Source organism: Balaenoptera ricei, chromosome X (assembly GCF_028023285.1).
Source record: "Balaenoptera ricei isolate mBalRic1 chromosome X, mBalRic1.hap2, whole genome shotgun sequence".
Lineage (NCBI taxonomy): Eukaryota > Metazoa > Chordata > Mammalia > Artiodactyla > Balaenopteridae > Balaenoptera > Balaenoptera ricei.
The window spans coordinates 6,360,939-6,377,239 of record NC_082660.1 but is presented as its reverse complement, the minus strand read 5'-3'; the positions used below and the strand labels follow the sequence as shown (position 1 = coordinate 6,377,239).

At 48.2% G+C, this 16,301-nt stretch overlaps 1 protein-coding gene across 1 annotated transcript in view; it reads left to right on the top strand.

Annotated features, from left to right (window-relative positions):
• The first annotated feature begins 3,631 nt into the window (after positions 1-3,631).
• The window catches only part of ANOS1 (anosmin 1), a 190,004-nt gene continuing 177,334 nt past the window's right edge, over positions 3,632-16,301 (top strand). The window contains exon 1 of the mRNA XM_059909897.1: positions 3,632-3,903. Within this exon, the coding sequence (XP_059765880.1) occupies positions 3,706-3,903 (198 nt within the window). The 5' untranslated portion in view covers positions 3,632-3,705. The remainder of the gene's footprint in view (positions 3,904-16,301) is intronic.

Genomic DNA, 16,301 nt, shown 5'->3' with positions numbered 1-16,301 from the left:
GGGAATGCCAGAGAAAGATTGTGCTTGCTTCCTTCACAGTTTATCCTTATCGAATGCAGCTGAAAAGCCTTTAAAAAGACAAGCCGCTGGCCCCCAAAAATGACTCTAAGAGTGTCTTGGCTAAATGTTTTGGAAAAAATATATCAATATGATTATTAAGAAGTAGATAGGTATGTCCAATCTATATCAACACACATACCTAAAAAAGGTACTTTAAACAAAATGAAGTCATAGATGCTACTGAAATCAAAGCTTCCACTCCATTTTAAATGGGGCACATGTTTTCTAAATCAGTTCTCTCTCAAACCTGTCCGTGGCTCACTTGCTATAGGATCAGGAGGCTTTGTTTCGAAGCTGAGATTCCAGGGCTGCCTTACCTCAGATACGCTTACGTAGAATCTCTGAACGTGGAGTCTTGGAGTACACCTTTAACAAACCTCTCAGGGGCCTCTTATTCTCTGCTTAAGGAAAAAAAAAAAAAGTATAAAAAAGGAGAAGAAACTGATAACCTAAATCAATTGCAAGGAAGAGCATAGCTAACTTTTTGGAAACTGGGAATGGGGGCCTTGTTTTGTGTTTCTTCTGTAACCTGACTGAGATGGACCACACATTCTGGTCCATCTGTGTTCATATACATAGAGATAAAAGTCAATTAAGGCCCTTTTCTACTCTCTTTAATAGATGGGTGTTTTGTCTATTTAAGTCCCACTGAAGTCAATATGAGGTTCATTTCCTCTCCAAATTCAGACCATGAGGTCCAACTTGGCTTTGAGGAAAGACATACTAAGCGTGTTCTTACTAAGGCACCTGGACGAGTCCCACCCATCCATTTACCTGTCATTCCTCCCATACCTACTTCTGGTTCCCCTCTCATGTGGTTGGTCTCCAGGAACGTAGGGTATGGCTTACCCAGTCATGTCAAAAGTTAGGGAGTTTCTGTGCCAATTCAAAGGGTCAGCTGTGTAATTGATTGCGCATATGTGAGCAGAATAAAATAGTAGATTTTGACTGTTATTCCGACTTTACCAAAATGCTTTCCTTTTCAAAGTTGCTTTAAACTGCAATTAAAATAAATAACATGAAAAAAGCCAGCATAATCACAGAAGATGTCTGTGATAATTCTAAAAGAAGAAAGCAATATAACCGCAAGTATTATTTTAACATGTGCATAATAAAGCAGCCCTGTATGTTTAATCCTAAGCTTTCTGTGCAACTCACTAGATGTTCTTTTGTGGTTCATCATAAAATGCATTTATTCATGGAAATGAATATGTTATGTAACCCATATAAGCAGAACACACGTTGCTTTTTAAAAAAATACAGTGATCCCTTTGAACATTTAAAAGCTCAGCACGCTTGTCCTTGTGATTTCACTTTCTAGAATATAAATTTCATGATATAACATGCAGAGTTATAAATCAAAGATACCGTAAGAAAATATAGGCATGCATAATACCCTTGCCTTCATCAAGACCAGGTATTTGCTTAACTTTAAAACTCAGACACTGTGGGAAGGATCCACTGCAGCTTTTGGAAATGTTTTTAGTAATTCCTGAATGAAAGTGATAACATTCAGAAGACAATCCCTGTATTTAGATGTCTCTCCTCCGTTAGTTGACCTAAGGCTCAATGCACCTTCCTGCTTGGGGTCACCACGGTTAGCTTCTTTGCTCTTAGTCAATACTGAGTATGTTTAACATTCTTTAAAAAGATTTCCATCCACAGTTCTGAGCATCTTTTAAACAAACATGAGTTCATGTGAGCTCATGTCTAAATTTTTTATGTTTCCGGCTCACGTGTAGCATTGTCATGCTAAAAGCTACAGGTGCCGCCGGCTATGTAATTCGTGGGACCTAGGGCGAAATGAAAATTCGGAGGACGGTGTTGAAAATTAACATCAAGGTTGTGACAGAAGAACATTAAACAAGGTATGGATCCTTCTAAGGTCACACACCCATCAGGCCAGCTCTGCCTACAGAACCTTTTGAACAAAACAACTCTGGTTTTTAAAACTCACTGGGAAACACGCTAAGCAATTAATTGTATTGGCCTTGCTGATTTAAACTATATGAAGAAATATACATGTAAGATGATGTAAAAGAAACGTGGGTATAATAGGATAACTGCAGATGGTTGTCGTTACCATTGAACAGGAAGATCTCAAAATCTCAGAGTGGAAAATCTGCAGAATTTTAGGGGGACAGGATTGGAGGTTGGAAAAAGCCATGGGCTCTATGGGAAGAAGACTCCAGCTTTGCGCGGTATCTTTGAGCAGATTGCGTGCATCTAGACGCTCCAGCTACGCTTAGTGGTGTATTTAGGGAGATACTGCGTTTTGCAACGTGCGAGTGCAGTTCTGTATGAGAATGTGGCAGTGTCAGTTGATGGGAGTATCGGTCAGTTGTCCCGCATCCGAATGAGTGTGCATGAGTCTTTCGGACTCTGTTGAGTTCCATAAGTATCCCCGAGTTTGGAGCACAGCCCTCCTCACGTCCCAGCCCTCTGTAGGCTCTCCTACCGGCAGGGGGCTGGAGCGCAGTCACTGCCCAGTGGAGCTCAGGGCAGGACAGAGCTTTGTTAGGGGTGGTGTAGCATAGATGCTGCAGCGTCTCTTCCTCTGGTGGGGCCCTGGCTGGGGATGGAGAACGCGTGTGGTGAGAGAGCATTGGAAGAGAGTACAAGAGGGGACAGGGCAGTAATTTTGCTGCTAAAAAGGCCAAATCAAAAGACTTGGGGCAAAGACAAGGAGAAGAGTGTAGGAAAGGTTTGTCTTGAATAAGTCACTCAGGCTGGGCGGGTAGTGCTTACTAGAACAACACACACCTGAGGAAACTAGGGGTGTGGGTCTATGTAACAAATGTTCCTGGCTGCCCGCTCACACCGGTTTCCACGGGATAATGGGAAGGAGGGAAGGAAAGGATTGGAGGAAGGTCTGAATGGAGGGAGGAAGAAGAGGGGGAAGAAGGAAGGAAGAGAGGAAGGGAATGAAGGAAAGAAAGAAGGAACGAGTGAGGGAGGAGGAGGGACGTGTCAGTCAAGCGTCCCTGCCTGGCCGCTGTCTCGCCTTGTTGCACCCATCACAGTTCTGTCACTTAGCTCTTTTCCACTCCTCGGGAAAAGGGAAATTCAGATAAGCGAAAGCGTGAGCGGAGCTGAGCCCGGGGTAGGAACCGGGGAGAAAGCCCACAACGTAGGGGCGCTCCATCCTTCCTTAGCCTCTTCCCATGCCTTGTGGGTCCCGAGGCCCTGCTGCCCGAGGCAGCGCCTCACATCCAGGCCCGGGCTTGCTCGCACCTGACGTTCACCTGGATGGCGAGGGGGAGGTGGGGCAGGAAGGAGCGCAAGCGGACCGTGGGGGAACCTGCGCAGGAGCGGACCACCTGGAGAGGGGCGCACGGCGGCGCTCGGCCGGCATCCCCCTGCGGTGGAGCTCCCGGCTCGCTGCCCCTCAGACCTGCCCACGGCCCTCCGCCCGCCCCCCGTCACTCACTTCCCTTCCAGCCAATGGCGCGGCCGCCTGTCACCCTCACCCCACCCCTGGAGGCAGAGCGGGGAGGGCCTTGGCAGGGAGGGCGCGGGGCCGGAGTTGAATGATTGAACTTTCCAGCGGAGTTGCGGCGGCCGCGAGGTTCCCGGCAGTGCGGCCCCGGCGCGGAGCTGGGAGCCTCGGCCAGCGCCCGGCGCCCGCGCCCCCGACCCGCAGCCATGGTGCCCGGGGCGCCCCTGACCCTCTGCCTCTGGCTGGCGGCCTCCGGGGGATGCCTGGCGGCCGGCTCTGGCGCGACGGCCGCCCGGCGGCTGGACGAGTCGCTGTCGGCCGGGAGCGTCCAGCGCGCCCGCTGCGCCTCCAGGTGCCTCAGCCTGCAGATCACGCGCATCTCCGCCTTCTTCCAGCACTTCCAGGTACGAACCGCCGCCCGCCCGGGTCCTCCCCGGCGCTGCGGGCCGCGGCGGGTGCGCACGGGGCGCGCGCCTCCCAGCCTCGCCGCCCAAACTTCTCGCCCCGCTCAGCCGGCAGATCCGGCTTTCCCTCCGCGCGGATTTTACAATCTGGGTGCGCGAACCCTCTTTTCCAGCCCCCTCTCTGCTCCCGAAAGGGAAAAGAAGCCTGCGGCGTCTTTACCTGACTCCCTTCTTCCAAGGGGGAAACGAAAGGCGGTTTCTTTGGGAAGGGAGAGCAGTTTTGTGGCTTCCAAGGGTGGGAGTGTGGGTTTGTTAGTTGCCCGGGACTTCGGCGCGGGACTGCGGGCTGGTGGCGAGTCCCGCAAACTCCGGGGCGCTCCGGGCCCTCGGCGCGGCGGGCGCGGCGGGCACAGCGAGCGAGGCCGGGAGGCGCGCGCCGCTGCGCCCGGGGACCCGCGCGACGAGCCCCGGCCCCGCAGGTGCCCGCGGGCGGACACTTTTGTCTCTTTCGAGCTTTGCTTTCGCACTCGGCGGGCCGAGAGCTCGCGGCCCACCCTTCGAGCCCCGGGGGGGCACTTGGGCCAAGTCGTGCGTTCCAGCGCGTTTGTGTTGGGGCCCGGGGCGGCGGTGGTGATGGTAGCTGTGCGCGCCCCGATTCGGAGCCCCAGAGCTTCTAGGTCTCGCCAACGAATGGCGTGGAGAGTAAGGGAAGGGATGCAGGTGATCCGGGACTTGGAGGCGCCGTGTTTGGATGCTCTGAGCGGACTCCCGGGGGCCAGTATCGCCCCCAGCCCTCGTAGGTTCTGTCGGCTTGAGGGTAGCAGAGCCTGTGGGAGTGTGGGTGTTGGGTGTGTAGAAGGTTCAGAGAACGGCACGCTTGGTGCTGTGGATGGCCGGGATCCTGGGGCGGGGGGGGGGGGGAAGGGAGGGCGCCACAGAGGGGAGGGCCCCCGCGGGACTTGCTCAGGGACACTGGCTGAGGGTGGGCGCACGGGAACCGCTCCCGGCCCCGACCGAGGCGCGTCTCACAGCTGCCTTCCCCAGCTGACCCGAGTGCGCGCACTCTGAAACCATTCACGCAGATAACCGAATTCCTCTCGTCTGCCGTGGTTCTCGCCCTCGCCTCTTCGTCTCTCTCCTTAGTTGCTCACCTGTTCCGAAGTTCCGACTTCTCGCCGCAGGGAAAACTGCGGAGGCCAGAAGGAGACCGGGGCTCCTGGGTGGGGTTCTAAGCCGAGCCCTCTGCCCTTGAGAAATAAACTGGGCGTCTCTTCCACTCGGGCGGGATAAATGGGCCTTCCCAGAGGCCCTGGGGACTAACCTGCGACGGGAGGCCATCGTAATGACCGTGGAGTTGGGGACGAACCTCCGAAGTCTGAAGCCATGTTCATTCTGGCTTGAGAACTCATGAAACCTGGCGCCGAATGGCACAAGGAGAAGTAAAAGTTGGGCTCTTCAGAGAGTGAACCAGCTGGCGAAGTTTGCGTGCGCCTGAGTGCGTGCTTCTCTATGTTCTCAAAGAAGCGACATCCGGTGGGTGTCAGAGAACTCGGCGCGCTCTGCTGTCCTCGTGGGTCTTCAGGGAAAGGGAAAAGGGAGTGTGGTCTCGTGCGCTGAAATTACGCCGACATCCTGGAGAGGGCCCCTCCCCAGCCACCTGGTTTCCAAACCGCCGGCCCTGCGCTCAGTCACTCTCCTGAGGAGATGCCGCGCTACTGTGTAAACGACAACAGAAAACAAAACAAAACGGCAGCCTGTTCCCAGGGAGAAAGAGTATCTTTTCTTTTTCTTCTTCCCTTCCTTTCTTTCTTCTTTCTTTATTTTAATTGAATTGTCAGTTGCTGTAATTTATTTGCTTTACAGTTTCAGCGGCTAAAGAAGCAGTTTAGATCAAGCCAATTCCCGTGAAAGGCTTTTCTTGTGGTCTCTTGGCATGATTCCTCTTCGGAAGAAAAACTGCTGACAGAATACACATTGCCAGACAATCCTGATTACATTTTAATTAGCTGGGTGAAATAAGCTGCAAATTACTCAGGACTTAATAACTGCTGTTTTTGCAATCAATTGCAAAGCCATTCTTGGAGGTTTAACCCTAACCTGGTAATGCCTATCTGATTTATCTAAATTGCAGGGATTAAGCGTTCTTAAGATTTGAGAAGACAGAAGCACACACTCCTTATAAAGCGTCAAGCTTCCCTGCCCCTCCCCCTTCTTAAATAATTGGAAGGATGTGGAGGGATCAGCCTGCGGGCAGCTCATTACGCTGCACGTGGGATGTATTAGTGGGCAGGAGAGGCTGGGCTGGTGGAAGGGGTCGGAAGAGCCCCTTCTCTCAGGGTCACCCCACCCACTTGGGCAAATAAACCGTAGCAGAAGGCTGTTTCTGGAGCAGGTGCCGGTTCCCAGCTTCTCCTGCTCAGTTCCCGGCCTCCTTTGAAGGGGCTGTCAGGGCCGGTGACCTGGGCTAGCAGGCCTGCAGAGGAGGCTGGGGTCCAAACGTCTCCGCCCCAATTCCGCACGCTCTCCAGTGCCTCCCAGCCTTGCAGCTCGAGGCTGGAGGTGGATGGGGCGTACGCGTGCCTCCACCTGTGGGGCTGGATCGGCTCCACCTGTCAGTCATGTGGCTGTCAACCTTGCCTGACGGCACAGGGGACTCAATACTGATGCCTGGAAGTGGGGGTGGTGATGGGGATACCGGAGCATCTGTATCCCGAATGGTCTGCCCACGGTCCCCGACCTGAAGGAGCTTAGGATTTCATACTGCAAGGGAGACGGATTCTGAACTGAATCTTTGATTTCACCACTGAGGGCTGCCTCTCATTTGTGGAAAGCAGTACGGCTAGCATCTCACAGGTTATCAGTACCCGGCTCCGCGATGCCGTGCGCAGGGCATTTGGCACGTTGCCATTTCAGGTTCACACATACCATGCGTGCACGAGGCTAAAAGCCTGGCAACGGAGGCAGTTGGGAAGGGCGTCCTTTCCTCAGTGAATGCAGCTGTGGGGTAAGGAGCCGGGCAGATGGGCTCTGCGTCAGGCTTTGCCACTTGGCAGATATGTAGCTTGGGGAAGATCACCTTCCTGAACTTCCAGCCTCTCGTGTGCCCGGTAGGACACCTGCCCAGCAAGGTGGAGATCATAAAACCTGTTGGGGATAATGAAAGCGATGGTAATAAAGGGGTCACTGTTCTGGGGGTCTTACAAGTCTGTCTCATTTCATCCCCACAACCGTCATACAAAGAAGGTACCGTTGGTGTCCTAGAACTGATAAGGACCCGAGATGCTGAGACGCTAATAGACGGGGAACCTGGGTTCCCAGCAAGGACAGCTACAGGTTTGGGGTTTGTTCTTATCTCTAGGATTTTATTGATTAGTGGTTTAACTTACTTCAGAACTGGCTGCCTTTTTCTCAGGCCCCAGCGCCAAATGGAAACATGCTGTCCATTATTCAGAGAGCAAGAAGTGTTGTCGAAGGAACTAAAATGTAAAACTTGTTCTTTCTTCTGTGACCCTTCTCTCTTGGAATTTGCTATCCAGTGCTGTTCTTGGTAAAGCATAATTTAAACATGAAGTCATTCGCATGGATTTCACTGTTCATCTTTCTCTTGTGCAGTGCCAGCGTTACACGCAAACATCAGAGCATTTCACTTGTATGTGGAATCACCAGCCGTGCACAATTTTGATTTCCTGGTCCGTCCCTGGAGGGAAAAGTGGGGACCAGACTCAGGAAGGTGGGAAGGAGGAAGCGAGGACCCCCAAAGTGCCCTGTGTAGGGTGTGCCCAGTGGGTGCCCCACAAGGGGATCTTGCAGGACGTGTGTAGACCGTCGTGGGTACCAAGGGTCTGGCGAGCACATACGCCTGCTCGGGCACGGCACTTGCCCAGTGCCCTGTTCTGCCAGCTGCTGGACCAACGCATTGCACTTTGTTCTAGCCGGGTCCTCAGGAACCTGAGCCAGGGGTCTCCCCCTCCTACTGCTCAACCCGTAGCAGATGGTCAGCCCCCAGGTGTACTTAGATCTGCTTGCCAGATGCAGTTAGCTACCTGCATTAGGGAAGGGCAATAGGCTTGTTCCCGTGGAGTCTTGGACTCTGGCTGGCCATCCACCAAACACAGTATGATGGTCCCAGCATGGGACGGGGACAGCTACCACTAAATTCTGGGACACATCACCGCACGCATGCGCCGCCCTGACCCTCCTTGTGGTCACTCTCAGGTCCCTGCAGAGGGTAGGGTGTGACCGTGATTTGGGGGTGAGGAGGGGGAGGCTGGGAGGGTTGGGGTTCCGGTGGGCCAGGGAGTGGGCAGCCGAGAATCTTGCCTGGGGAGGAGGGGGTGGTGAGAGGCAGCAGCATGCATGCCGGAGCCTCTAGAACATGCTCCTGTATCCCATGAGACTGCACACACGAAACGCACGCTCCAGGATAAGATCATTGAGGATTTCAGTGTGGCGGTCTCGGCACATTACCCCTCAGGTGCAGGGCCCCTTCTGAGCGTGGGCCACGTGCACTGGTCATTTGTCCCTGAAGCTGGCCCTGGTTTGGGTTTTTTGTTTTTTTTTTTAATAAATTTATTTATTTATTTATTTATTTATTTATTTTTAGCTGTGTTGGGTCTTCGTTTCTGTGCGAGGGCTTTCTCTGGTTGCAGCGAGCGGGGGCCACTCCTCATCGCGGTGCGCGGGCCTCTCACTATCGCGGCCTCTCTTGTTGCGGAGCACAGGCTCCAGACGCGCAGGCTCAGTCATTGTGGCTCACGGGCCCAGTTGCTCCGCGGCATGTGGGATCTTCCCAGACCAGGGCTCGAACCCGTGTCCCCTGCATTGGCAGGCAGATTCTCAACCACTGCGCCACCAGGGAAGCCCTGGTTTGGGTTTTTTAACCCTTGGAAGAGGTAGGTTAAGCCCACTTGTCCTGGTGGTTCTTCATATTCTGTCCATCGTGTTCAAGGGTACAATGCTGACGTGCTCACTTGGGAATAACCTGCTGTGCCCTTGTTTTCTCAACCTCACTAGAAGATTAAAGAAGAGGGAAAACAGACAATGTGCCTGAAATAAGCTCTGTCTCTTCTTGGGTGACTCTCATTTAACTTGAGAGTGGCCTCTTCTGCACTCGTTGGGACCTTCAGGGCGGAGACCCTGCCTGTCTCGCTAGGTTCTGCTCGTCACGGCAGTGATGGAGCTGAGTCTCAGCCTTACCGATAGAGTCCTTGCACTAAATATTAGCAGACCTGCAACCTACTCTTTCTCTGCCCAAGTTTTCTCAAAGGAGGCTCAGTAGAATGGGGCTTGAGGAAAAAGAGTAGCCCGCGTGTAATAAAATAGGAAGAGTGCGTCTATTTCTTTGCCAGATTTTGGGACCTGAAAATTTTGGGAAAAGTGGGTGGAATCTTGTTGGAAGATAAGTAGCAGGTTGCTGGCAGCCTTGGTCCTAGGGCTCTAGAATTTTATTAGTGTTAAGAGATTCCAGCTTAATGGGACATTATTCACTCTCCAAACTACTGCTGATAGACTCGTTTAGGTAGCTGATTAGAGATCAGAGGCTTTTTTCTAGCAGTAATTGGAAGCTGTTTGTTTTGGCAAAAGAGAGAACTAAGCTGGTGATTAGCTCATTCTGCTTAGAGGACTAACCTCTCCTCTCAGAAAAAGTAAACAAACAATTAGCGCATCAGAAACCTTTAGCAGCCACAAATCTGCCCCAGGCTCGCAGATTTTTGGAGGAGCGATTTTGTGGTGAATACACTCAGCTGTGGTGTGTCCGTTTGGCCTGCCGTGAGATTGAAGTTATATGCTAGAAAGTCTCTGGGAAGAGAGTCCATCCTCAAGTTTGACCTTTATATTTCCCGGTCTGGGTCACTGGATCTCTGGCTGTGTTTCTAAGAATTTCTGAATTTGACCCAAACTAAACATTAGGTTATTCATGGCAAATTTTCATGTTTTTAATACAGCATTTCTCCTTGAACCGTGATTTACAAGTGTATCTTATTGTGTCTATTACAGAACATTAAGAAAACACATTAGAAGATACCGACTTTTTATTTCTTTGTGCACTGTACTATTAGAGGAGAAATATATTTATATTTATATATCTATATATGTTTATATATTGAGTATAGTATATATTTTTATATATTTCAATATATTATATTAATAAAATACATACATGTATGTATGTTTCGAGACCTACATTTAAAAGTTAAAGTTAATGTTGTTGGTTTAAGCATTCCCACCTTAACCTCCTAACTTATCATTTTTTTTACATTTTTTTTGAAATAGATTGATCAGATTTCACTGTATAACCTACCTGGGTATGTTTTGGCAAATGGGCATAAAACTTGCAGGCTAGGTAAAGAAACTTATCAAAGTGTCAGTGGGCACTGCTTGTATTCACTCAGAAATGGAGAAGTTCCTACGTGTGACTTGCTATTGCCTTCCGGAAATCTGATTCTTACACGATTTTGAGGGTTGGGCTTGAGACAATGATCAGTGAAGCGTATCTGTATTATTGAGAGACATTTTTTATATGAACAATAGTACTGGGGAAAATAGCAAACGCCCTGTTGGAATGCTTTGTCAAATTACCCCATAACTCATACTGTTGGTGCAGTGTCTGAGCTCCAAGTCCTTTCGAGTGCTGAAGCCAGCCACCTTTCAACATTTCCACTCACCCTGCACTCCATATTTTGGAAGTATGTTGTCTGTCAACATATGGCCTTTATTAAATATGACCTAGTTTTTCCTCTTCACATTAATCAAAGATATCCATAACTCCTTCAAACTTCAGATCAGCGTGAGGTCGCCCACATTACCACAGTAGACTGATAAAACTGACATTCTTGACATTTTAGTTATTTTTGTACCATCTATCTTAGGAGAATGTGTAATTTGTTTTGGATTCTCTGAATATTGGAAATGGGTCATAGACACCTAGTCCTTCTCAGGAGACGCTGTTGGTGACTTTCTGTCCCTCACCCCGCCAGCTCCCTGGCTCCTGGATCGGCAGCTAATAGCTTACAGCTGCTCCCCCAGAGAGACTAACCTTTAGCCCCTGGGCACCATCTTGCCAGCAGGGCAGTGTACCCTCCTTCCCTGATGAGGGCAGATCGTGGCCATTGGCTCACCGCTGGGGGATACAGGAGGCCAGCCCTCTGCTGGGATCAACTGCGGTGCAATTTATGCTGCAAAGCATTGCACGGGGCCAGGCTTATCAGGGCTCTAGCCGAGATCACATCCCTACTCAGCTCCTCCTACATCCTTCCCTCCCCTTCCACTGAGAGCTTCCCCCCTGATACATCACATTCACAGAAAGACCCCTTTCAGCCTCAGCTTCCAGGAAACCCAACCTCAGACACCTACCTTCAGATACCTCATCTGATTCAGCCCTTTTGTTTTGCAGATTAGACAGCTTGATGCTTATAGGAATGATTCATTCAAGCACATACAGATAATAGATAGTAGAAGTAAAGATACAACCCAGCGTTCACAACTCTCAGCTCAGACTTTCCCCACTATCCCCTTTGTTGGTTTTTTTATTGTTTATTTTTTTAACTTAATTTTTATTTTACATTGGCGTATAGTTGATATACAGTGTTGTGTAGTTTCAGGTGTACAGCCAAGTGAATCAGTTACACATATACATATATCCATTCTTTTTCAGATTCTTTTCCCATATAGGTTATTACAGAACACTGAGTAGAGTTCGCTGTGCTCTACAACAGGTCCTTGGTGATGATCTATTTTATATACTGTATAGTAGTGTGTACATGTTAGTCCCAAACTCCTAATTCATCCCTCCCCCTCCTTTCCCCTTTGGTAACCATAAGTTTGTTTTCTACGTCTGTGAGTCTGTTTCTGTTTTGTAATCCACCATTCCCTTTAAAAAAAAAAGTGAGAGTTTATACAAATTAAAAAAAGAATCCTTCTAGATGAGGAAGCACGTAAGAGTCGGTACGTCTTCTGTTATTTGAATTTAGTTTATCTCTCCCGATGATTTCAGTAAAAAGTTTCAAATCTTGATCCTAAGACATAAGCACATCGTGCTCCTTCATTGCCTCTGTGAAAAAATATGTATAGTTGGCGCTCCGTGTGTTCTGGTTCTGCCTATCCGCAGTTGGTTGAATCCGCCAATGAGGAACCCACGGATACAGAGGACCGGCTATACTCTTATTATAACATGGACCGGCTGTCCGTATTTACATAACGGACTTGAAGCATCTGTGGATTTGGTATCCACAGGGGTCCTGGAACCAATCCCCCACAGATCTCAAGGGGCGACTGTACTGTTAAAGCCAGCTTGAAATAGTTGTCTGGTAGGTGGACAGTAGGTGGGGTGAGGGGACATCATTAACCTCAGTACCCCTGGCAGGTCTAAGAGGATGGCAAAGAGGGCCAGTTAGTTCAGATATTAACCAACTTTGCATTTACTCAGCAAGTGACCGGGCTGCCACATCCCCCAGGACCTAGAGTCCCCTCCATCTCTTTAAAAGATTATGCACATGGTTTCAAAATAGTGAGCGGAGGCATTTTCCCTGATGGTGATGGAGAAGGTTGGATAAAAGTGGTTACCCCTGATAGCCGATAAGTAAGCAAAGATTTATGGAAGCAGCGTTTATGGCTCATTTTAATGTAAATCTCAGACTGTAGATGCTGGGTCTGTTTCTCCCTTAAAAAACAAACAAACCCCACAAAAAACGCCGCTTTAATCACTTCCACTTGTTTCAGCTAATATCGATGGATTGCTGCAATTTCAAAGATGAGGTGGTAAAGTCCCTACTCCTGAGGGATTTATAGTCTGGTAGGGGCTAAGACTTGTAAACAGACCACTGCAGTCCACAAGGGAGGGCTCAGGGAGAGTTACTTGTGTGAGATCTCAGGCTGGTTGCTATAGGGGACGCGTCCTAGGGGAGACGATGCTTGAGCTGAGCCTCAAAAGCTGGGCTCTTCCAACGCAGAACAGCCAACGTGAGTAAACGCAGAGTCTCGCAGGAGTTTGCTCTGTCTGCTGGGGGCTCTCGGTGGCTCCTCACGGACGGGATGTGGTGTCAGCCCACCCAGCCAGCAGCCAGGCATTGGGAACTTGTTGGTAAGAGCTGGTACAAAGCTCAAGTGCTTTGTTCTGCAGGACGGGTTGAGAGCAGGTCATCACACTTAGGGGTGTCTTCCTGCTTCGTGCTGATCTGATTGGACATCAGGCAACACTACCAGCTGCCCTCATGCTGCTGAGTTGACCTCTGTGGAGAGCCTCGCCAGCACCCCTAAGAAAGAGCCCCAGATGAGCATAAAAAGGAGAGAAGGGGGCTGCGTCTCCCGTCTCCCTGCCATCATGCTTTGGCTTACGGAAGGACCCCAGTTCCGACGGGTGGGGCTGGACCCGAAGTAAGAAACTCTCCTGAATCACTGAGCCACAGGTTAGAAGGTACTTAGCGTTCATCGCATTTTTTGCTGTCTTGGTGCTGAGAAAGTAGTTTCACATAAAATATCTATTTGACCTTCACAGCAACTCTTTGAGGTCAGGAGTGTTATTTTATTTTTACAGATAAGACAACTGAAGGTTGTGAGCTATTGGGAAGTGAGATAGCCAAGTCTCTGTAGCAGAAACTCAAGCCCTAATTGTCATGTTCCCATATATTTATACTAAATGATCTGCTTCTCAGCATGTTGACAGTGAGAGAAGACAGAGTGAAAATATCAGCTGTAATATCATCGACAGTCACGGAGTTTTGGGGGGAAACGGACCTCCATGTCTCACTCTCTCCTTGCCTCTTGGAGGTACCACTGCATCACGAAGTGCCACAATTGTGGACGATTGAAAGGTTGCTGGTGTGATAGAAAAAAACCATTAAAAATATCAGTCCATCAACGACATCCGCTGTGCATCTGTCTACCCCAATCCTTCTTCCAACCAATACGGATCTGTCACACATAGTTGTTTTTCAGGTAGCTTAGATTCTGGGGACCCAGCATAAGTGACACATGCTTCCTGCCCACAAAAGAATTATTTTCTACTGGAGAGGGTGGGGGTGGGCAGACATTTACGCAAATAGTTGCAAAGAGTTGTTGAACTGAAGAAAGTGTTATAATCATGAATCATCTTTTAAATCTTTATAGAGAATTGTTTAACACATCATAATTTCTTAGGTGAAGATTTTTTTTCCCTTATAAGTTGATTTTGTTTAGGTCCACCCAGAATCCCACTTGTCTAGCAAAATAGCAGAGTAGTATTGTGATCCTTGCAGGCATGTTTCACGAACAGCTGAACTCCTTGATGCCGTGGAGGATGAGTTTGTTGTCTGGGAGTAACAGAGGTCTCAGGGCTTCACCCTTGACCTTCATTCTTGGCTGCCGTTGCTGTTTTGTACAGTGGTGGGACACATTTGGAATATTTGCAAGTGGTGTTCATGGCTTGTAGGTATGTGACAGCTACTTCCAAGAACTCAGGGTGTCTTATAAGTTTGCTCGCTTTCCTTTTGTTTTGGTTTTGGGAGTGTGTGTGTGTGTGTGTTTACATTTTATCATTCTTTCCATCATCTCTGTAAGATATAAAAGTTGGAGAATAAGGAATTCTGAGAAAAGAATTTAGAAAATTCTCAAGGCTGCACATGAAAAGAAAATGGTGATGAATTGGGGTTCTTTAATCCCCCAGAGTGCAAAAATCTATCCTCAGGGGAATCTGAGAAACAATGGCTAATCAAGAGGGAAGAAAAGCTCTTAATTCACATGCTATTTATCCTTTTGTTTTAAATTATAACTTTTGTCATTTAATAAGCTTTTCGGTCTCCAAGTGATTAATATCCTGCCAACTTGAGAAAATAACATTCTGTTAGAGTGACCTCAAAATATATGATTTTGTATTTCATATTACCTTCTTACTTTGAAAGATAAGGCAGATATGCCGTCACCACTGAAAACAGTCGAGTAATGTCTGGTGACCGCCATCTTCATTTTAGGGAAGTGCGTGTTCTTACTGGCGTGCATAGGATCTCAAATAACCTTCAGCGAACAAAAATGCATGTTTCCCCTCAATTCAGTATCTGATTATCATGGATGACTTTTTAAATTTTATAGCTAATTTCTGGTTATATCCAAAGAAGTGACAATTTTATAAGTCTGTAAGTGAAAACACAAAACAGAGGGTCCTTTTAATGAAACAAGAAACGTTAATTTTGCACAGTAATCCATCACCTTACGAAAATGTTGTTAATCATACTGGTGCTGGGGACAAGAAAAATGATGGGAATTCATTCACTTAAGCAACTTAGAGCTCTTTTCTCCATATTCTGTTTGCAGTTTACACCTTTTTCAACCTACTTCAATATTCTAATGCATTAATAATTCTTATGTGTGAAACGCATCACAGTGTTTTTGTTCTTCCTCTCTCCCTCCAATGCAAATGATGGTCTTGTCTGAGGACAAACCAGGTGGATCACATTCTTGGGAGATTACTGACAGCTTCTCTAAAAGAAAGACTAAAACAGTTGAGAAATTCTAAATGCAAACAAATATAAAGCTTTCAGGTTAAAGGTGATTTTACCTATTACTTATTGTGTCTCTATTGAGTTCATATAAACGGTTCATCTGATGTACATTTATCAACTCTTGTTTAGTTCTCTGATAACGCATAATTGAGAGAGACAGCACTTTCTAGACTTAAATAAGTGCCTCTATTCCTGTCTTTAAATGCCTACACTACTGGAATGGATAGCACTCTTCTGAAATTTATACTGTTGGTTATACTTTGTGGTCTGGAAACAAAATTGACAAAGGCTTGCAATAGCGAGAGAGATTTTGAAGAGGACGCACGTCTTGTAGTGATATGTCACCCCAGCCTCTGGACAGGTTTCCAACTGCTGTTATAACAACCCAAATATGGCAAGGATCCTGGCATCTCAGGATCATTAGCTTGCTTTCCAACGGATGAGCAGACCCCTTCAGAATGCAAATACCAAGACCATTTCCAATCATGAGGGAATCATCACCACCACCACCATAATCATCACCATTATCATCATTATCACCATCACCACCATCACCATCATCACCATCATCATCATCATCATCACCATCATCACCATCATCACCATCAGCATCACCACCACCATCATCACCACCACCATCACCATCACCATTATCACCATCATCACCACCACCACCACCTCATCACCACCACCACCATCATCATCACCATTATCACCATCCACCACCATCATCATCATCATCATCATTACCATCGTCACCATCATCACCACCACCATCATCATCACCACCACCATCACCGTCATCATCACCATTATCATCATTATCACCATCATCACCATTATCACCATCATCATCATCACCATCATCACAACCATCATCACCATCAGCATCACCACCATCATCATCATCATCACCATCACCATTAT